At 38.4% G+C, this 22,757-nt stretch overlaps 1 protein-coding gene across 13 annotated transcripts in view; it reads right to left on the bottom strand.

The window, feature by feature from the left end:
• Positions 1 to 22,757, bottom strand: part of LOC102231320 (ras/Rap GTPase-activating protein SynGAP-like) — a 174,393-nt gene that overhangs the window by 11,260 nt on the left and 140,376 nt on the right. For 6 of the 13 annotated variants that reach the window (XM_023331074.1, XM_023331079.1, XM_023331082.1 and 3 more), the window contains 12 exons: positions 22,240 to 22,575; positions 22,015 to 22,159; positions 20,118 to 20,262; positions 19,741 to 19,977; positions 18,642 to 18,843; positions 17,521 to 17,723; positions 16,749 to 16,947; positions 15,779 to 16,369; positions 14,573 to 15,004; positions 13,690 to 13,863; positions 12,784 to 12,995; positions 6,213 to 6,285 (listed from right to left, as the gene is read on the bottom strand). In XM_023331074.1, the coding sequence (XP_023186842.1) occupies positions 6,213 to 6,285; positions 12,784 to 12,995; positions 13,690 to 13,863; positions 14,573 to 15,004; positions 15,779 to 16,369; positions 16,749 to 16,947; positions 17,521 to 17,723; positions 18,642 to 18,843; positions 19,741 to 19,977; positions 20,118 to 20,262; positions 22,015 to 22,159; positions 22,240 to 22,575 (2,949 nt within the window). Of the gene's footprint in view, positions 1 to 3,076; positions 3,623 to 6,212; positions 6,286 to 7,252; positions 11,799 to 12,783; positions 12,996 to 13,689; positions 13,864 to 14,572; positions 15,005 to 15,778; positions 16,370 to 16,748; positions 16,948 to 17,520; positions 17,724 to 18,641; positions 18,844 to 19,740; positions 19,978 to 20,117; positions 20,263 to 22,014; positions 22,160 to 22,239; positions 22,576 to 22,757 lie in introns of those variants that run through there. The other 7 variants (XR_002752553.1, XR_002752554.1, XM_023331078.1 and 4 more) reach the window with 5 other exon arrangements.

Raw genomic sequence — 22,757 nt, 5'->3', positions numbered from 1 at the left:
TTATATAGGGACACAAGTGTGCACAAAAGAAAACATACCTTACACATCACCTCTGTCTACTCCAATTTGGAAGGAGGATATTTAAAGAAAAGTGTTCAATCTTTCTCACCCTAATGTTTGAAATTAAAACCTGTTGTATTGATGGGCTTCATCACTAACAAGACCTAAAACTCTTTGCCTCAGAGAAACAAGCTTTCTAGGTAAAGAACTCTAACTTCACAGCAAAAGAATCGAACATCAAAATACAGAATGAGTGTTGGACATCGTCTGACACAGTAACAGCTGGCTTACATCAACAATCAACCAAACACAATCAGGTGCTGGACACAAACACAAAACACATAAATATTCAAACACAAACACACTGAAAGACACGGAAAACACAGAAAACAGGTGCACAGTAATCAGTGTTCTTTGGGGAAGGATTGGGACAGATACGGAGATTTCACATAATTCCCAGTGTTTATCAGAGGGTGTGGGGGTGATGGAGATGGGGTGCTGGGGTGTAGAGGAGGTGGATGCACCCTGAAGGCAAATGTTAGCAGATGTGTGTATAGGAAAGAATGATAACTGAAAGAAAACCAACAAAAACATGGTATTTCAGGACATAAGCTCCAGTTAAAAGATAATTAATATAGGAATTTTAATAACTTACAGACAGATTCACTGACAAGAATGGGAATGTTTTAAAAGTCACATTTTGGGCCAGAAAAAATGCCCAAAAATGTTAACATTTAATTTCACATGTCTTGCTCACAAATCTGTACTGTAGTTCGTGGAGCCACAAAACAAGTGCCTGTGTGCATTTGGTTTTGTTTTTCTTTCTAATTAATTTTTATTGTATTTGTCAAAAACTCTTTACCATTCATATCAAATGAATAATGTTTTTTAAATTTGTAAAAACCATAGAAGAGAAAAACTGTGCTGTACCACAAACACAGAAACCCTCTGCATGTTTGTCTTCTCTATGATATTTGTCTGTGGTCTTCCTCTTTTCTTCCTCCATGGCAGCTCCTCCATCATTCTTTGTCTAATATATTCACTAACTCTCTTCTGCACATGTCTCAACCATCTCTTGTCTCTCTAACTTTCTATGCAAACTGCTAAACCTGAGTTTCCATTCATCCGTCCAAGGATGGTTATCAAAAGTTATCAAAATGATTTTGCTACATCAAAGAATGTGGCCGTGGAAAAACCTCAAAATCTGACAATTTGCCATGAAACATGGTAGAATAACTTAATAATGGAATAATAATCCATCTGATATGTCCAAGATGTCACTATTTCCAGCTCCCTCCTTGTAACCTACTTTCAGCTACCCGTTTTGATTCCAGCATGTGGATATAAGTAATGTACACTTATATCCACTAACATAAGTGGGTATAAGTGAATATCACTTACATAAGTGATGTTCACATTACTGCAGACAAAACCTCAGTCTGTCTATCTGCTTCATCCTCTATCCCACCATTGTTCTTCAAGATAAGAGCAATTAAACTCTTCTACATGAGGGAAAGACCCCAGACTCAAAGGGATAAATGCCCCCAATCTGACCTAATCTGGCTTTTGGGCCAAACTCATCCTTCTCCAATTCACTTTAGTCACTCCAAGAGAAAATCTTGAGACTATTTTATCAGTTAAACCACTCCAGAGTTCCTGAACTTCTTTGTCATTAAGTAATTCTCAGAGCTGATCCCCGATCCCTTATCAATCCCCAAACTCCCCCCTCACAGCTGACTACCCTCACATATTTCTGACTTCCTCTTCTGTCTTCTCATGTCCTTTCTCTAGATCCACAAAACAATTCAGCTCCGCCTGGCTTGCTATACCATTTTTCCATCTACATTCTTAAAAGAAACATCATGACTGCAGTTTAGCTGAAACATGTAGCTACTTAATGCATGATAATCTTAATACCCCTTGAATGGATATTTTATTGACAGTTAATATTTTAATAGCAAAACACAAAAACAAAGGCCTATTTGGATTGTTGATTATTAGAAAAATAGTATAAAGTATAAAGTATACAGTACAGACCAAATATTTTTTGGTAGAAACTTGCTCGTCTGATTTTCTCAACATATAAAAACAAACATAAATAGTTAATTCTGAGATCAGTCAAGTGAAGTGTTGCTAGAGGTCAGTCAGAGAAAGAATGTAACACATCATTGAGAAGCAGAGGAAAAGTAACTTCCTGCTTGGAAAACAAAACTCTACCTAACTCAATAAATATACTGAAGATGAGTCACATAACATGCTGGAATTTCTTTTCTTTTCATTTCAGGCTTATTTTCCTTTAAATCATGTTTCTTATTACGTTTGTCCAACATATCTTTTCTTTTATTAAGTTCTCTCATTTTCAGGGTTTTTATTTTATTTTTAGATTTTCTAATTTTTTCTCTTTGCTCTTGTTACACACCTGGGATGAGATTGTTTTTTATTACTGATAGTTTTATTTGTTCCCTGTTGGTTCCATGTCTCGGTTTCTGGCTGTTTTGTTTGTTCATGCCAATCGGTGAAAGCTCTTATATCTTCCTGTTTTCTCCTTTTGTTCTTATTCATCCAATTATTTTTTTTTTATGTTTAGCCTTTCTGTTGAAATTAGTCTGTAACAAAGATAGATCATGTCATTGAATTTCTTTGGTTAAATCCATTAAAAATACCTAAGTTAATGTTTGAAAGAATGGGATTTAAGCTCCAACAAATATAGTGGGTCTAATATTTTCCTTTTGTCCTCTACTTAACAATTTCTCTGTTTATTTAAAAGCTGGTAAGAAACTGTTAAGTTTCATGAAAAGAACTATAACTAATGTTTCAATTTGGACTTTAGCTTCTGAGACTTTTTTTCTATCATTATCACACATTTTATTATTTGAAAATGCATACGTGCAAATATTCTGCGACAGACCTCTTTGTGTTTTGCAGTGAAGATGAAAGGGAAAATAAAGTGTGTTAACCTGCGGTGGATTTTAAAATGTGCTGCTTATGCACAGGGATGCACACAGAGAAAACAGTAGAAGTGGAAAAGAGGCAGCAGTTATGGATGGAGTGAAAGTTTGGCGGTTTGGGTTATTACCTGGATACTCGGGGTGGGACAGGCGCAAGTCGGGGCTGCACTAGGATGGACTGACGCCTCCCCTAAGAGAAATCACCGTATCTCATCAACATAGGAGGAAAGGAGAGGAAAGAAGAGGAAAGGAAAGGAAAGGAAGGCTAAAAGTAAGAGGTGGGAGGAGGGAGCCAAAATCAGGAGGGAAAGCTGGGGTACAAGACGAAAGGATTCAGAAGGGCGGTGAGGGCCGAGGAAAAACACAACAGCCACCAAAACATAACACATACAATACACAACACAAAGTGAACAGAAAACAAGAACGTAAATATACAGATAAAATCCTTCCTGAAGCACATTTACATACAGACACAGAACATAATTGCCAAAACACCAAACAGTTTCAGATACTTAACAGCCTGAAAGCCTTCCAGCAGCATGCCATGCAGTTCATCATTAGCAGAAGTCATGCAATAATTAAACAAAAAGGTGTTAAATCGTGCAACTCCAAAACGACATCTGGATGTGATAACGGCTGATAAACTGGCTTCACAGCTGAATCTGGAACATTCCCTGGTTCAGAAAGGGAAAAATACAGCTTGAACAACATGCTTATTTCAATCATGCATCAACTCTACAGAGAGATAAATACAGATTAAAAACCCAGAAGATATTTACATCACTGTATAATTGTTTCAAAACGTAACTACCTTGCACACACAATGATTCAGACACTCATAAGCGATACAACAGTGAGAGGAAGAGCTAAAGTTTAATCTGGACTAAAACACTCATAAACAAATGTGACAGAACCGTTTTCCCACTAAGCAAACCATTTTTAAATATAAATATTTAAATACAATTAAACTAAAAAATGCAATTCAAAAGTTATCTATACTGAATCTATCTAATTGCAGTATTTTTTTAGTAGCATACCATAAAGTATTTATATTGTTGCACTAACATGTTGTTAAAAGAGTCGAAAGGTAACAGACAAAACAGTGGCTGTAAAGTACTAACTTCTTGGATTGCATTTAAAATATTCAATTGGATGCATTTTTTAATTTGTGCCACTAGAGGCCACCCTAGGCACAAGTTTATTTAAGTTCATCTGTCTAATTCATGTTTTCTGTTTTTTGGATTCTTGCTCTACTATAGCTCTCCTATTACAATAAATTATTTCATTAAGCCTCTATTAAAAATTGCAAGACATTTAGTAATAATCTGTCAGTGTTTAATCTTATATCGATCCATTGGAAATGGTAAATAAAATCCAATAACACAAGAGCACCAGTGGGGATTTTCACCAGGTGAGGAATCTTCATTCAGTAACTGAATTAATCACAGATAATTTATAAATTAAGAAAACTTGTGTCAAAGGTTATTTTTTATTTAGATAACTAACATTTAACATCTGTTATTTTAATAAAACTTGTTCTGAGGTCATGTCTTTACTGAATCATAATCTGAAAATCCACATTATTCTCACTCTAGGATTTAATGAAAAGCTACAAATACCTTTTTTCTTTAAAAGAAACATAGTTTTTTACAAAGTGCAGAAACTGACTGTAGTTCATCCTGTTGAATCACATTCAACTGAAACGCTCTAATGTTGTAGTTAAAAAAGTGTGTAATAAAGAACTTTGTTGCATTCAGATGGATCCTCTGTTCTCATGGCATGCTTAATGAACTTTTTGATTTCTGCTGCTTTGAAGGGAAACTAATGGAGAAATCCCTGAGGATTTCCTTTGATTTTGTCTCCCCAGCCTTTAATTGAGTTAACTTTGAAAATATGTCCAAAGAAAGAAAGAACTGTTAGCATAGGACATGCCAAAGCAGATAGGCTTATGAGAAACATTACGGATCATCTCTAGATTTTTAATTTAACATCCAGAATGCATTTGGACCTGAACCTTTTCCACCTTTAATGCAACATATGTTTATCCTGCAACATTCAAACAAAAAGCTTGACCACAGTTTCATTTAATGCTAACTTTCAGTCCTCTTCATTCATAACCATAATCAACTATATTGATTTGAATTAACCTGAATTAGGGTTCGCCTGAAAATGTAAACATTTTCAGCTGCATCCTTTGGTTTTGGTCCTAGTTTGCAAGTTCTGGTTGTGTTCTCCACACACATCAGCTTGGCTAGGCCTTTCCCCTTAATAAATAAAGTCATATGAAGTTTTGATTTCTCCTCTTTTTATTTGCTTTCATTATCTTTGTTTAATAAATAGTGAGATTTTAAAGTGGGACTATCTGTAGCTGTGTTTTAACAGGATAATGTTACAGAATAACAGTGGAAATAAGCTGAACTTTAAGACAGAAAGAGAATCTAAGAACCATAAAATGCGCAAAACCCTAAAATTGTCTCCAAATTTTAAATACAACTGTGAATAAACATTCAAGATGCATAAATAGCAATCAGAATGTTAATATTTACAATATATGGACATTAATGTTACATTATTTTTAGTGTTACTGATTCTTTTACTTTTTTTCTTTCATGGTTAAGAGATGCAGACGTCAATGAAGGAACAATTACTCTGATTTCTTGTATTTTTCTTAGCAACATGACGCCAGAACGTTACGTGAGTCGTTATGCTAACATGGACTTACTATATTTACAGAATGACTCACGCTCTAAAGGAGCCTGACAGCGTAAGAGAAGAAGGGGGGCCTGAGACCATGAAGCATCGCAGTGACGAAGCTCCTGAAGACGCAGCCGCATCAGGATCGTGACCACGCTGCACAGTTAGATTTCATTTAACCCCCGGGTTCTGCATCATCTAATTTCAGGCGGTTCTGAACCCAGACCTGCTCAGAAAGAGCTGCGGATCCGGCAACACCACCACAGACACAGACAGACTTTCAATAGCTCTGAGGAATGCAAACAGTAACAGTCTTTCATCGTCAAAGCTCCCCGTTTTGCTTGCAGATGGATGCCATTCAAACCCAAACATAAAGGACAGGTCAGGGACAGGGCAATCCAGTCAGAAGAGGGACCACACACACACACACACACACACACACTCACTCACACACACACAGCAGACCAGGTCATAGAAATAGCAAGGGGAGGAAGAGTACAGGAAAAGCAGAAAGGGGGAAAACACGGGCCAACATACGGACTCGACAAGAGAAGAAGCAGTCTCACAGACCTGATCAGCAAAAATCCTGGTTTTTGGCTCATAAATGGCTCCTCCCCTTATTTCATCCTCCACAGCCATGAGTCTTGGAAGCACAGAGAAAGAGAGAGGATTGGGGAGAGGGAGACAGAGGGTAGAGGAGGGGGCAAAAAGAGAGGGAGCATTAGGAATTCAAGCTTAACAAGAAGTTGAGCAGGTGCATCTCCAACTTCTGACTCAACAAAACCACCGTGATAAAGTTCCTGGTCACCTGCATCTCATATCTGATTCCCAACACCTGAAAAGCTGAACACGTTTGAAGCTGCCAATAAGAGCAGAGCAGCAGTCACCCAAACCATGCTCAGGAGCCAGTTTTCATCTCATGGAGCCATTTCCTCTTCCCGCCCCCATGGGGTTTATCAAAGTGTTTCTGTCCAATTTAAGGTGTTTACAAAGTGCAATGCGAGGCCAACTGTGGAAAATTAGGCCTGGTTTCCGGTGAGGCGAACAAAACCCAATTATCCCCAGGGAATTGTCCCATTTTATGTAACAGGAACTGACCAAGTCACGGGTAGAAAATCCTTTGACTAATCATTTCAAAGCCTCATCTCACTGATATGAGGGAAAGCGTTGCTGCAGTTTTCATGAGCCAGCGGGCCGCTCATGTTTCCCAGCTCCTGTGATTATCCATGAGCCAGGGATTTACTCCAGACAGTCATCCAATGATATTTCTCACACATATCTCTTATAACTAACTGGCTGAAATGCTGTTGCTTGGTGATGAGTGCCCAGAAAAGTTACTGAGAATAAATAAAGACTTTATGCTTCTCAAGGCTTCATTTTGCTCTCACAACAGCAAACGTCTTCATATTTACCATTCCAAAGAGATTAGTGTTAGGTTAGGTCTTCATAATAGACCTAACCTATTATGAAGACCTAGTTCTCCAATTAATATTAATTCGTTTTTAATTAATCAAATCAGGGTTTAATCATCAAAGCCTTTCATCACATTCATATGATTTAGTTGAGAACACAGAGGACAGGTTTGACAATAAAGAATGAAAATCCACAGGTAAAGTTTCAAACAGAAGTGTTTGGATGTTTTATTCCATGAACAATGTACAGAGTTGAGAGTTATTTTACAAAAGAAGAAGAGAATAGGTAAACCATCAGCACAGACAGAAATATTTGCACCGTCCCAGAGAACAATGGAATGGAACATGGTTATACAGCATTAAGATTCGACATGACTTCAAAAGGCAGACAATGATTTGTGTGGGTGATATGTCACAAAAAAAAATCCAGTTCAAGTAGTGTGCTTTTGAGGTCAAGTCGTACATTTAGTCAAAAATAAAAACAATGCATCTACCAAACATGAGGTCACAATGTCTGAATATTGTGCTACAGAGAAAAAAGGCAGGAGACAAAAGTGTAGAAGATGTGAAGTCAACGAAATGACAGACCTGGTTCAAAAAGCAGCTGCAGATACACTGGTTTTTCATTTCCTTCACCAACATGTGCAACGAAACTCTCTCTTTGATTTAAAATCTGCCTTTCATCCAACAAACTGGTATTCATTCTAGAACAAGAAATATTCAATATTTGCAGCTACTTTATACAGATCTGGTGCAAATTTTAAAAAAGACTGAGAAACAAACCCTTGGCTGCTGCTATGAGCCATGTCAGTCGCAGACAAACACACACGCACCCCGCCCCCCCCCACACACACACACACATTACTACTGTGAATTCATTTGCAAGATTAAAACATCAGATATGCTGTAGTACAATCTATACAGCCTATCAATATATTCTTGCTACAAAAGAGAGGCAGATATACGGACACCAGAAAGTTACCTATAACTCTGAAACAAAAAGAAAAAAACACTCACTGATATGAACATCTATAAGGAATGGTTGATTTGGACATTTGAGTATGGACCACATGCAGACCAGCAATGGGTATGTTAATGAATCAGTTTGCAAGGAGCTGGCACATATTCTACTAATATTATACAGCCATAAAAGGATAAGAACATGGATGAATGTTTACCTTTCATTCAGGTGGAAAATGCTACTCCAATAAGTTAAAGCTAAAAACAAAACTTGCGCTCTCTAGTTTCCTTCGAAGACATGCCAGCTCCTCGACAATTGAACCAATGACACACTCATAAGTTGACTGAATAGTAGTGGTGCACCAATAAATTTCCTTGACTTTAGGTGATCTGCGATTTGCCGATACTGACATGAGAAACCAATTTGATCTACCTTTGCAAAGGTCAGTAAATCTGCCCCTGTCCATTTTTGCTGTGGTTCACAACATCACCCCACTGTTGCCAACCTAAAGACACTGTATTCAGCGACTTTTCAGACAAAAAAAAAAAAAAATATCAGGCAAGATCAGAAACTTTCAAAAGATCACTGATTGTCCAGAAAACTGCAATCGGTGCTCTCCTACTGAATAGGTGACAATTTATGTCCAAATTAGGCCATTCCTTCCAGCTGCATAACTGTTCTTATCAATGAGTGCAATGTGGTTTCTAAAACAACAACAATAATAATAATAATAATAATAATAATAATAATAATAATAATAATAATAATAATAATAATAATAATAATAATAATATGACTGCATAAGTTCAATGACAGTACTGACTAACTTTCTCAAACATCTATTCTGATCACCATGTCACTGGACACCACCAATGACAGACTGCAGGTCAAAAGGTCATACCGAGCATTTACAGCAAAATCATACAGAGAAAAAGAAAATCATGTTTGCTTTCAATAATAAATAATATTAATTCCAGGCTTTCAATTAAGAAGCAGAAAAAGTCACAAACACTGTACAGAATAAACCAAAAAAAAAAAGAAAAACAAATTTTAAGTTCACACTTTGCAGAACTAGCATTTTGTCATAAAGTTGCGTCATGGTTGCCATGTTGCCTCTGTGGCATTTTGCACCTTACAGTACTCCAGGTCTTTATTCAGATACCATGGATGGCACCTGGTAGAAGAGTTTGGCAGGTAGTCACTGTTTCTTTATGTACAGAAAATGTATACAATATATCAGAGTCCTGCATGTGCATTTGCACAAACAGCACATCTGGACATATTGTATCAGTTATTGCGCTTCTCCGGCTAAAAACTTAGCTATTGCAAGGTTAAAATATCTCACTGTCATATACTTTTACTCTGTATATATCTATATATACCATTACTGCTATGGCTCTTGCATCACTGTTTTTAATATGATATGGATTATCTTAAAAAATAGATTATTACTATAATAGGTGCAATACAGACCATAGATTTGATTCTCTTCCGTTGCATCGCTCCATCTCTTCAACTGAAAGCAAACAGCTTGATAAATAATTTAATGTATATTTATACTTTTAATACAGTGACTAAAACTTGTAGCCAACTAAAGAGATATTAAACCTAAAAACAAAAAAATACATATTTATAAATACATATGCTACAGGTAAAGTGGATTCAGTAGATTTAAACTAGCATACCTTGAAATTTAAAGGAACAGTTTGGTTTTTTTTGGTCTTTTGGACGCAGGGTTTTGTTAAGACGTTAGGCCATACCTTACCTTTAGCAGGAATCTCCTTACATAAACTCATCTTGGATCAAAACTAAGATTCTTTAGCCTTCCCAGTATTACAATGAACATAAAATTGATTTCTACCGTAAAAAAAAAAGTACTCTCAAATATTTCCTAGCCGTTTAGGCGAATTATATTGAAAAAAAAAAATTGGTCATCTTGTTTGCATTAGAGTTTTCCCATTTTTAAAACATCAGCGTAATAGATCCTTACCTATGACTGATGGGAAGATTGCAGTGCCAAACTGAAACTATCAAAAACATAACTGTAAGAAAATTAAAAATTGTTTTTTTCAATTTGTGTTCATCCCAAGTCATCATGTAAGAGATCTCAAAGTCTTGCACATTAAATCACATAAAGAATATGCGATTTCCTTGTTTTTGACTCAGAAAATGAGTAGATGAAGAAACTATTTAAAGCACTCCACACCAAAACAATGCAAGAATAGTTGGTAATTATGATACTTTGCTTGAAAACCCACCTATCAGACCTTTTGTAGTGAACTATAGCAGAAGTGGAAAACAAGTGGTGGAAATAAGGAACTTGTCATGTTTTCATGCTTCATTATCTGGTGTTCACTTGCAGCAGTGGTTTGTTTTCCTCCCTGCTCTGGTGAGGAATATTTTTTCAAATTTAAATAGGGAAAAATATGTCAATCATTTTAGCGTTTTGCTGTTGTGTCGATCTAAGGTTTGTACTCATCCATGAGTACAGGCTGAAGATGCTTTAAGATGGCAGAAATCCGCTTTAGTCTGGCTGTTATTTTATAGTTTAAACTTCTTCTCCTCATCCATGCTACTGTTGCATGATGGAAGATACCAACAACTCATAACCTCTTCACAGAGCCTTGATCAAACAAAAATCCAAACTATTCCTTTAGCGTTTGGCTTTGGTTTAAATTAGACTGCTGAGACCAGGCCTGGTCTATTGACAGATACTCTGAGCTTAAAGTGAAGTTCACGCACAGAGCATTAAGGCTTCTCTGAAAGAAAAAACATTGCAGACTGTTTTTAGTCCTGCAGGGAAAGACAAGATTTTTGCAAGCCAACCCAGGAATAATATTGGTCTGGAACTTGCATTTCTATCATAAATAATCTGCCATAAGGTGTCAGCTGAATGTAAAAGTCAACTGAGGAGGAAACAGAACATAAGGCTATGCTTGCACTTAGATTCTGGAGTCCAGTCAACCCAGCAGGATGGCCTGAGACGTTGCTTCTTGGCATCCATGCACTCTGTCTGCATTGCTCTTATGTGCATTCAAATTCCTAATGTGTCCAGATGATGCACAAGTCCTGCAATGCACAGTCTGGCTCAGTGATCTGTGAGTAGAAACTGACTCGGAAGCATCCAGATCTGCTACTTAATTCATCCCAAGGTCAAGGTAGGTCAAGGTACAAGTAGGCCTTGATACAGTCTGTATTCACTTGAAGCTTATACCCCAGAGGGAGATAATCAAGGTGATTATTCTCTAATGTTCTCATAGTTTCTCTATGCCTTTCTGCCCGAATCTTCACATCATATTGATTCAAGTTTTGTCTGTGATGTTCTGTCCTCCTCATAATATGTATACAAAAAAGGAGAAAGGTATTAGTCCCCATGTTTCTTCTGCAGAGAGAAACATCAGCAGTCCTTCAGTGAACAGCGTTCACCTTCTTTAGGAATGGAAGAGCTAATATCAAACCACGGTCTTCCAGAGTCCTGTGCAGTAGAGTCCATAACAATCATTTAAATAGTTCAGTTTTCCCCACTTTCTGAGTTAATAAATTGTCATTCCTTTTGTGCTTTTACTGGGAAATCCTCTGGAATATTGGAAAACTAGGTGGAATTATTCGATATGATTCCAAAATCCAGTAAAGGAGCATAAAAAAATGGCTGCTGGTGGGTGCAACAGCACAGGAGGAGGGAGGATGGTTTAAGGTTCTTTTATAAGCTCAGTTAGAGCGTTACAGATGCGCTTTCCTTAACGGGCCAGCGGGACTCCCTGTCTTCATTCCGAGTCTTCTTTCCTGGAGTGGATTAGAAGTGGCAATATTCTCTGTCACAGATATCTACCCTTCAGTTGCAGACCACAAGATGACTATCACAAGATGTGAAAATATGGCAGAGTTTTCTTTTTGGCTAAACTTTTCCCACAATAAATCACTGCTAATGTGCAGCCTCACATTAAATCCTAAAACGCAGGAACTGTTTTGGTTTCATGCCTGAACACAACTGAGAAGCGATCAATATTCCACTTCTTACTCATGAACCACTTAATTTCCTGGAGATCAATAACAACTAAGAACTGCTCTCGTGGACTGGCCTCATTGATATTTCACAAAATCACCCAATAAATTAAGACTCGGCTCCAGATCTCTGCAGTTTGCTAAATGCGATGCTGTAACAAAGAACAAACCGCATTGTGAGGATCTGACAACAGATTTACCAGAGCAATTCCTAAGTGGTAAGTCAAAGACTAATTGTTTCTGCTTTGAAAAGAAACAACGATCAGGGCAACATAACATTTGTACTTATTTAACAAGACAGAGATTTCTGCTCTCCATATGAAAGTATCTCACTTCAGTTGTATCTCTTTGCAAATTGTCTGCCGTCCTTGTCGACGTAAAGTTCCCTGCCTAACAGGATGGAATAAATCTGAAAGGTTTCCCACACTGCACTACATAGAGCAAGATATCTGGTAAAAAGAAAGAGTAATTTGTTCTTTAGGAAATAAATTTGAATATTCTCTGTTAGTACTTTTCCAGGTTTATGATTTAACTTGTCAGTTATGTTGTATGGTGGAAGCCCTCTACGTTTACACACTTCTCAGATTAGAATAATTTTAATTATGTTTAGCAATCTGGCATTTAGAGAATTTGCCACTTTTACCACATGTCAGGGGAAAAATGAGATCTTCTTCCATTAAATGCTCCCCATTAAAGTGCTTGTTCTGCCTATGAAAGACCACAGAGCCGTCTTTTGCCCTCCATCCCAAAAACAGCCTCCATTTACCTGTTAATTATTCCTTTAATTTGGGAGTCTTTCTCCACTTGCTGTTGTCGTAGCCTCCTCTCGCTGTCCTCGAGACGGTTTTGGTACTGTAGGAGGATCTTATTGGTCTGCTGCTCCTGCACTAGGAGCCTCCTCTCGTACTCCTCCAGCTTTCTGTGAGACATCACTAGACGCTCCTTCAAAGAGTTGATTTCCTCCTCGTACTCTTTGACCTAAGGCAGCGACAGGAAACAGCTTAGTTTGACATGTTTGGAGGTTAACAGGGCTCAAATGTGCAAGTAAATGCAAACACATTGTGTAGTTTTGAACCACCTCAAATTTCTTTGCAGTTTGTTTCTTGCATGCAGTCAGACTAAACCGAACAAGAGTGGAAAAGTAATAAAAGCTGAAATAAAAACTCTAAACCAAAAATCTTGCTTTTCGGAACCAACATATAAAATAAAGTGACAAGAGTCAAGACTTTGTAGAAATACAGTTTATGGAATGTAATAATATAGTGGTGGGATTTGATTAATAACTTAAATTGAGTTCTATATAATTAATTCATCACAATTCATTGAAACTGTATATCAACAAAATAAGATATGTTTTCAAATCATGAACAGTTTTCTGTTAAATTAAACATATTACCTCTACAACAAAGATATTTATGATTTCTAATGTGTTATTTAGGTTATTAAAACATCAGATTCATGCAAAGTGTTATTATACCCATTCAGCTTCTATGAAAAATCCTTCTTTAGCAATATATGAGGATCTATGGCCACATGTTATTTTTAATTCTGAATTAAATTTGTCAACAACAGCTATAACTTAAGCTCAATTGTGTTTATACTGTGTCTCTTGACTGTTGATATTATCTGAATTTAGTTCAGGAAAAGAACCATTGGTGTTAAAATGACCTACCCTGTCCATGCGCGACTCATCCATGCTTTTTGAATACTCCTTGAGCTTGAAATCCTCTCGGTCAATTCGTGAACTTTCGATGTCGGCCGACAGGTGAGGCATGTTGGAGACCCAGGCCACTGTTCGCTCGTTCGCTGGGGTCGGGGGATTGAGGGTGGTAGGTGACTGGGAGCCCTGGCAAGACAGAAGAAAGGCTTACTAGAGGACAAGAAGGCACAGAAAGGCTATTCACATGTATCTCTGCGAAAAAACACAAGTATTTTTATCTAGGCTCTAGCGCAAATACTTTACAACACTTGAAATAAGACAAAACTTGCAACTAACTTTTCAGCAAGATAGGAGCTTGTATTAAGTCAACAATTCCTTAATATTGATAAAAAGTCATGAGTTCTACTGGCAGACTGTTTCACTTGTAACATGGGAAAAATCTCTTGCTATAAGTGAAATAATTGACCAGTGAAGCTAATAATTATTCATCTATATTAAGGAATTATTAGGCTGTGGTTTTCACATTGTGTTAGAAGTATTTTTTTAGCTCCTATATCTTGCTGAAAAGTTACTTGTAAGTTTTGTGTTATTTCAAGTGTACTAAGATATTTGCAATATAAAACAGACCAAAAATAAATAGTAAGATTTGTGTTTTTGCAGTGTACACTGAAGGAATTCAAAATACTTTACAGCACTCAAGCAAAATACAAAAAAAAACTACTAAATTCAGAATAAGCTCTGAAGTGGTTGTAAATTATTTTCATAACCACTAGGAAATTATTCAAAGTGTCTAAAGTTATTATACATAAACCATGCACAGCAGTCCTCCAAAGAAAGCTGTAAGAAGACATGATGACCCGGAGAAGATGAGACATAGAGAGTGTGCAGGTGTTACCTGTTTACTCATGGTGGGTTTTAAAAGGTGCTGTTGAGACTGCTGTGGTGACTGCTGAGTGCTCTGACTGGTCGTCCCTTGCGGACTCCCGCTTTCCCTGACAGAGCTCTGCTGGTGGGGAAGACCCGGGGCAGTGTTGTCTTTGACCGATAGCTGCCGGGGCCCGTGCTGCCTGCCGCCGTAGCCGGACTCTGGAGACTGGAGGAGGTTCCCGCTCTGCGGACGGCTTTTACCAGAGGCGGCGGGCGTGGCCGCCGCACTGACGGATAGCTGGTGGGAAGTCTGGGACTTGACGCGCTGGCTGGGAGGCGGAGCAACAGAGCTCTGCCGCATAGGTTGAACGGTGGAGGGAGGAGTGGTGGCCAGCGAGGAGTGGGACGTTCCAGTCTGGGAGGCCATTCCCATCATTTCATGTTGCTGTTGGAGGTTATCCTTGGAAAGAAAACAAGTGCACCGGAAATTATTTTTATATTTTTATAGCCTACTTGAATTTACACTGCAAAAACACAAATTGTTGCCAAGTATTTTTATTCTAGTTTATAGTTCAAGAATCTTAGTAGACTTGAAATAAGGCAAAACTGACTTACATGCAACCTTGCAGCAAGAAATATGAACTTGTTTCAAGTAAATAATTCCTTAATGTTGATGAAAAAGTACTTGCTGCATTGGCAGATTATTTCTTTCATGTAATAAGTGAAATAATCTGAAAATGCAACAAGTACGTTTTCATCAATATTTAGGAATTTTTGACATAAAAAAGTTCATATTTCTTGCTGAAAAGTTGCATGTAAGTTATTTTAGTCCTATTTCAAATGTACTAAGATACTTGCAGTAGAAACTAGAATAAAAATACTTGACAATAATTTGTGTTTTTACACTGAACGACTCAAATTTAACTGAGCACTGCATGAAAAAGTCAAGGCAACACTCCAGGTATGTTTTTGATGTGATACAACATGATGTAAAGATCTAAAAAAGTTAATTTCTTATAATACTGCCCCTTTAATGTATAATTTCTAAGATAATATAAAATAAGCTTAAGTAGTTAAATGAATAATCTACACAATGTGATCATTTTTTTTGTCAGATTAATCGATTGGCAAAAATATTTAACAGAATTACTAAAATAATTGTTAGCAGCAGCCTTGGTAGCACTATTACACAATGTCACTAGACATCTAAAAATACTGATTTAAGGACTTTTACCTGCATATGCATGGAGATTTGCCTGCGTCCGTAGTCAGCCCTGCTGTAGTCATCACTGTAGCTGTGCGAGTGGATTATGCTGGGCTGGCCCAGGTGACCATCCCGGGTCCTGAGCGTGGACAGATCCTCACTGCGAGAGAACCCCCCATGGGCGAACTGTGGGATGTAGGCCTGGTGAGAGGGCTCGGGGTCAGGGGCCAGGAGCAGGGGCGCTGGGGGCTGAGCTCGGCTGTGCTGGTGATGGAGCTGTTGTTGTGGCCCGTCAGCCGTCGCCAGATGAAAGAGAGGATTCTGGAAGGAAAGCGGGTAGCGCATGGCGGCGGCCTGGTGTTGCTGCTGCTGGGATAGCGAGTCGGTGGTGGTGCCCATCTGGCTCAGCTGGCTCAGCCGGAGGCCGCCTGACATGCTGGAGCCGCCGGAGCCAGCTGACAACCTCCCACCGGCCCGCAGCTGGCTGCTCAGGCCCGACCCCAGGCCGCCACCGCCTCCGCTGCTCAGCCCACCGAAGCTGCCCATACCGGCGATGGAGGCCTGGGAGGAGTTGAGCATGTCCACCGACTGCAGGTTAGACACGCTGTTCATTCGGGAATCCTGGAGGTCCATCATAGATACGCTTTTATTTACACTGACAACCTAAATAGTAAGGGATATGAGAGGCTAATGCGCCCCCTGATAATAAATGTTAGGTGGGCACGGATGATATGGGTGAGGGTGGTGCGGGTGTTTTTACCACGAGGTCTGTCAGGGAATCGGAATGCCTGAAAGTATTTCCCAGGAAATACCGCTAGGATGAGTTGCATGGTGAATCAGTGGGAAAAAAGCAAATGTCATGATAAACTAGAGCCTCAGTAACACGATGGCAGACTCTGTCAAGTATGACTAACATGCATGTCATACTAACTTCACTAACCAGAGAGAGAAACTAGCGGATGGGATGATGATTCCCCTGGTTCAGCGTGACCGGACTCACCTTAGCGTCTGGTTCCGTGATGTCCGAGCTGCTCGTGCAGTACGCTGGGCTGGAGCGGGCCAGGGGCGGCCGCGAAACGTAGAACATGTCTTTGGAGGCTCGATGAGGGTGGTCGCGGTCCTGAAAGCTCAGCTGGGCACGGGATGGCATGACCACTCCGGTGGAAGTAGGGGAAGGCAAACGAGTGATGTCTATGGAGCTGGACAACAAGAGGGAGTAAAGCCAAATTTTTTTTAATAGTGTGCAGGAAATATTCATTCAACACCTGAAAAAAAATATGGAATCAGTTTAGTGTCACCAAATGAACTTTAGACTGATGAAGAAAATGGCCCCTTCCTGTAGAGTTACTGGTTCTGATCTGTCCTGAACATTTATCTGATAAAGAAAATAGCAGCCAAGGTCCAATTTACTGCAAAATCTTTCCATAAAAGCATAGAACCGGTAAAAATAAGCAACATAATGTAACATCAAATCATAAACATTATGCTCCTTTATAGACTGTTTGAGGATCATTGAAATCACTTATTGAAATCACTTATCCTCCTGAAAGTGACTGGAACAACCAGAACATTTTAAAGCATAGTTTCTCTTTTTTCTTATATTTTGCTTGTATTGTTGTTTTTGTATTTCCTTCTAATTTATGTAAAGCACTCCTTGTTGCTGAAAAAGTGCTATATAAATAGAACGTCTTCTTCTTCTAAAGCTGACCAAAGTTTTGATTTCCTCGAGTCTTCATAAATAATGATGGATGGTCCTGCATTAATGTTCCTACCTGTTTAAATCCCTCATCATGAGATTCTGGAACTCTGACGAGATTCCTCGGTTAAAGCTTGGTCGAGACAGCAGCCTGTCCGACTGTCTGTCCTGCACCCGGTCCGTCTGGTGGCTCGGCTGCCTTTGGAGGTGAGGGTTACGCAACGCCATGCTGATGTCATTCAAGAGGCGGGGCAAAGGGCCCAGCTTGATGATGGCATCCTGTGAAATAAAACTTCAGAAAGTCAAAGAAGCTTTTCTAAAAAGCTGTGGCTTCTTAATTTCTAAAAAAAAAATCAATTAAGTCATATGGAGAAACAAACATTTTCTTTGTACTTTTATATGTTGTAGTGTTGAAAAAATACAAAAAATGAAACAAACCACCTCAAGTTGAAAGTAATGATGTGGGACGGAAATCCATTTATCCACGTTTTGAGGCTAAAGTTAGGGGTGGTTGTGTTGTTAGCACAAGGCAAAACTGGGAAGTTTACCAAGTAAATATTGGTATCACCAAAACCAATATTTAAATAATTTGGTGATTCAGTTCCAGCTAGTTTATTATGGTTTTGGTAAGATGCAGGACAAAGACATTAGGCAAATAAAAATCTTTTTATTAACTAACCACACAAAAAACAATGTAGGACTAACATAATTCCCTAATTAACTTCTACTGCAAACAATTGTTTATTAAAAAGAGTGAGTCTGGGCGTGCCGTGGTGGCGTAGGGGATAGCGCGACCCATGTTTGGAGGCCTTCAGTCCTCGTCGCAGGTTTGACTCCCGGACCCGGCGATATTTGCTGCATGTCTTCCCTCCTCTCCTTCCCCCTTTCCTGTGAGTGAGTCTGTGTCGTCTGCATATAAACTAAATAGGATTCATATTTTTCCTTGAATAGTTAATATTCAATCACATATGTCAGGTCTGAGGTATTTAATTTTGCATAAATGTATATTTTTGTGTTCCAGTAAGACTTTTTTAGCTGCCTGAATAGATTATTAAAAAACTCCAGATTTTATTTGAAAGACAGCAGATGCTTTGAGCGCAAATACTACAAAGGAATACAACCCTGCTCTGAAAATGTAAGAACTTGTTGTTTGAGATATTAAGCGTTTAACTTCAGTTTACATTGGTAAAGTTTCACCTTGCTGAGCTGAGCCATAACCTCCCACAGGAGGCTGTGCAGGATAGACAGCTCCCTGCCCAGATCGATGTATCCCTCAAAGCCGCCTGCGTTGCTGACGCTGTCCAGGTTGGAGATCTCGTACAGAAACTGCTGCATGGAGCCCCACTCCATCTCTAAAAACTCATTCATGAAACACATGTACTCCTCCTTATTGCCAAACCTGCAGGAGGCGCAGAAACAGAAACCAGAGAAGAAGGAGGAGTGAAATCAGATTTAATGAATAAATGATGTAAACGGGATTTTAGGTTCTTTTTCTTTGTGTCATAATTTCTTGAATGTAATCTTCTGAATTCTTCTGTATTGTGGTACTGAAATGTCATATGAGAATTCAAGTATGGGTTTATACTCAATATTAGGTGAAATAATTTAACTTAATTAAAAGTGGGCTAACTTACCACAGCAAAGAATAATTATACAAAATAAATTTAGTTTGTTCAATTCTAAGTCAGGACTCACCTTGCTTTAAGCATGTCGCAGTAAGCAGTTAATCGCATGATAAATTAAAATGAGCTCAATAATTTCCATTCTGATGATTAATATTATTTGAAGGGCAATTTTGTTTACAAAGAGATTTTGTAGTTGTAACCATAAGTTATATTGTTAATCCATTTTTTTATGGCTTTGCTTGTGTGTGGTTTTTATTTCCGTTTTATTTAATGGTTTTGGTTGTTGTGTTTTATTTTGGATAATTAAAATTTCTTCCAGTTGCGGTGTGTTCTTTGATTAAAAGTTTATTGATCTTTGAGAGTGTGAACTTAGATTAATACATCATTATCAATTTATTACGTGAAAATGTTCTCCAAAATGACAATGTTAATGTTTATCGCAATAATTACTGGGACAATTTATTGTAGCAAAATGTAATATTGTGACAAGCCTAGTCTGAACTCAGGGTTGCGTTTTCTAAGGCCAAACATCAGCTATAAAAATATAATTTCCTAATTATTCATTATAATAAGTGTATAGGTGTGTATCTATTACATATAAGATCATATCTATGATAAGATTTAGGTAGTTACAAGTTCACATTTTCTTTAAAAACTGAAGTGGTACTGACTTGGAGAAGTTTGCGAGGTTTTGCACTACTTTAGCGATAAGAGTGAGCGTGCGTGACGTCTGCTCGTCGGGATACTCCTGGGTGAGATTGAAAAGTGACGGGGACATGATGGCGGGACAGAGGAAGCGCAGGAAGAGCGATCCGCTGATGAGGCGGTCAGCGATGTCTTCCCGACCCCTCTCGGCACAACGCACTCTCCAGGACGCAAAAACCTCCTTTAGCTCACGGGGGAAAACACTGTGAGGACAAAACATGCATCTCAGAATCAAACAGCAACATCATGGCTGCTTCTTCGGCTCGCTAGGAGAAAGTAAATCTGCAGGCCCATCAACCTTTTTAAATAACTTTGTTTATTTCTGCAGTAATTAGGAGCTTACCAATGGGAATTAACGATTTTGCAGAGAGCCAGTTCGCAGCACATTCGAAGATTGGCTTGGTGGTCTGGTAACACAGAGGGTGGTATTCTCATAGGGTCCACTTCGCAATTTTCCTCTGACTCATACAAGGCCCTTATGAACTCCCCTGCAGATGACATTTAATTTATAACAAGTCCAGAGTTATTATTTTAAATAACAGCATCAACCAATGTTCAAGTGTTACAGAAAATAAATCAGAAATCAAACATTTCTGCAACCCAACCCTTGGCAAAAGTAAAATGCTTGTTTTTCTTTTCTCTTTCAAGAAGCATTGATCAACCATTTTAACTTTAATGCTGAGTAGTAAATACTCTTTAATGCTGAAAATAAAAGCACCACCTACCAGCTAAGAACTGTAAAAATGTTAGTGTCAAGGTTATGCTTGACACTAAACAGACACAGTGCACCATTAGGCACAAAGTGAAACTGATTTAGGTCTTACATATGGGTTTGGCTAACATGTGTATTAAGCTGTATACTAAACATGTAGATGTAAATTTGGTTTTTTACTCAATGGGCAACTCAATGTTCCCCAAGCGCTTCAGCTGTTCCTGGTTTATTACCCGTTGGGTTGAGTGTGTGTGGTTTTCCAGTTTATCCATGGGTTAAATGCCGAGGTCACAGTTCTTTGCATAAACCACGCTTGGGGAAAATCTACTTATTATGTATCACATGATTCAACTGAGGCAGAAATGATGCCCTCCCATGAATCAGATTTACTCATCAAATCAGTTTATGCTCCTGATGTTTGGGAGAGATGAACAGATTTAGGGTTTAGCAGGAGAATTGTGCTCATGCTGCCAGAGTTTTCTCTAAACAGCTTAACTTTAAAAATTAGAAAACGATCACAGAATAATTCAAAAAGACAGAAGACACAAAATGGTTGTTCAGAGCTTTGCTGTTGTCAGGATGATCTGGCATCAAAAACAACAACAAGACTTGGATTTTCCACCTCTGTTCTTTTAGATTTATTTGCTCTTCATCTACTGTTTCATTAGTCATTTCCAATGATTCTGAAATATTTAGGCTGTGTTCACACAGCAAGCAAATGTGACCCAAATCTGCGTTTGTTTTTTTTTTTTTTTGCCTCTGTCTGACTTTTTTATGGCACTCTGGATGACCCAATACTTCTTCTGTGAATGCGGGTTGCTTTGGGGATTTAGCCGTTCACTCAAAAGTCTAATTAGTAATACAAAAGACCACGCAAAACATAAATAAAATATTCAGATTTCAACAAAAAATTTGGAAGACCTGCTTTGTGAACACAGCCTACATTTTTCCATCTTCTCATACCTGCTTCATGTTATCAAACAACATCAAATGTGTTAGACAAATAGTGAAGGTTTCTAGTTATCAGAACTAAAAAGGAGAAACTTCTCAAAAATCTTCCTCACATTTTTTACTTTATTTTGAAATTTTGAAAATATGGATAATTCCTTCATATATTTAGGAATTATTTTTTACTCTTGCTGATTAAATTTATTGTTTTTCTTATTACTGAATGTTTCCTCTTTACATAAAGAAAGTTATTGTTCATCAAGACTAATAAATCTTTTTAATCTAAGGTAAGTAGGTAAAAAGTAAGTTTTGTTTGCAATGTCTAAAATATGAATAAAATTTGTATAATCCTGAATATGATTTGAAAGAATGAAAAAAAGTCATTTTATACTATTATGTTCAGACTAAAAATGATTGATTTCCCCTCAGTAGTGCTGACAGATATTTCCTATGGTTTTTATTTTTATGGCTATAAAAATTAAGCCAAGAAACAAGTTTTAGCTGATCTGAGCAAAGAGTTTTGAAAGATTATTTTTCAGTTATGATTTGGAAAATGAAAGATACGGCTGGGTCGACTCACCGATAGCATCCTTGAGGTACTTATGTCCGATCAGTTTGAGGTACTCTTCTATGGCTTTGGTGGCCAGAGTGTTCTCTCTGAATATAAGGTGTTCTCGGTCGATAAATCTGTCTACCTCACACATGGCCATGTCAGACAGGAAGTCCTGCAGACACAAGAGGACTGCAGTCAACCGTTGCTCCTCAATCTGATTCTGAGCTTTCTGCAAACAGCGGTGGCCCTTACCTTCGCCTTCCCCGTGCTTTGCAGGATATGCACCAAAGCACAGGCCACTTCCTCTTTACTCTTCACGCTCAGCACGGGCTCCAGCACGGCACACAGGGTGCGGTAGTTGTTGGTGACGTACTCGGCGAACTCTTTGTACAGCTCCATGGGCAGGATGTTCATGGTTTGGAAGCGGGATTTGAGGCGAAGCGACGCGTTGATAATTTTCCCTCCTCCGACGCCGGCTCCCTTTGTGAGAACGCTGGGCTGGATGACTGGGTACCATTGCTCCACAAACTGCCGCCCGGTGATGCTCGAGATGGGGATGCTGACCAATCCTAAGTATGTGCTCTTTTCCTTCAAGATACACAGAAAAGATACTCATAAGCATGTAAACTGTATTCGTAGAGATGAAGGGAAAAAATAAACACCAAACTGGAAAAGAATTATGATTGTAACTTATGGTTATAACTACAAAATCTCTCAGGATGTTTGCAAACTCCCAAAACTGACTGGGATTTTTACTTTTGCATTTTGCT

The sequence above is a fragment of the Xiphophorus maculatus genome, chromosome 3 (assembly GCF_002775205.1).
Source record: "Xiphophorus maculatus strain JP 163 A chromosome 3, X_maculatus-5.0-male, whole genome shotgun sequence".
NCBI lineage: Eukaryota > Metazoa > Chordata > Actinopteri > Cyprinodontiformes > Poeciliidae > Xiphophorus > Xiphophorus maculatus.
Note: the sequence above shows the minus strand (reverse complement) of the source record. Positions and strands in the feature narration are given on the sequence as shown.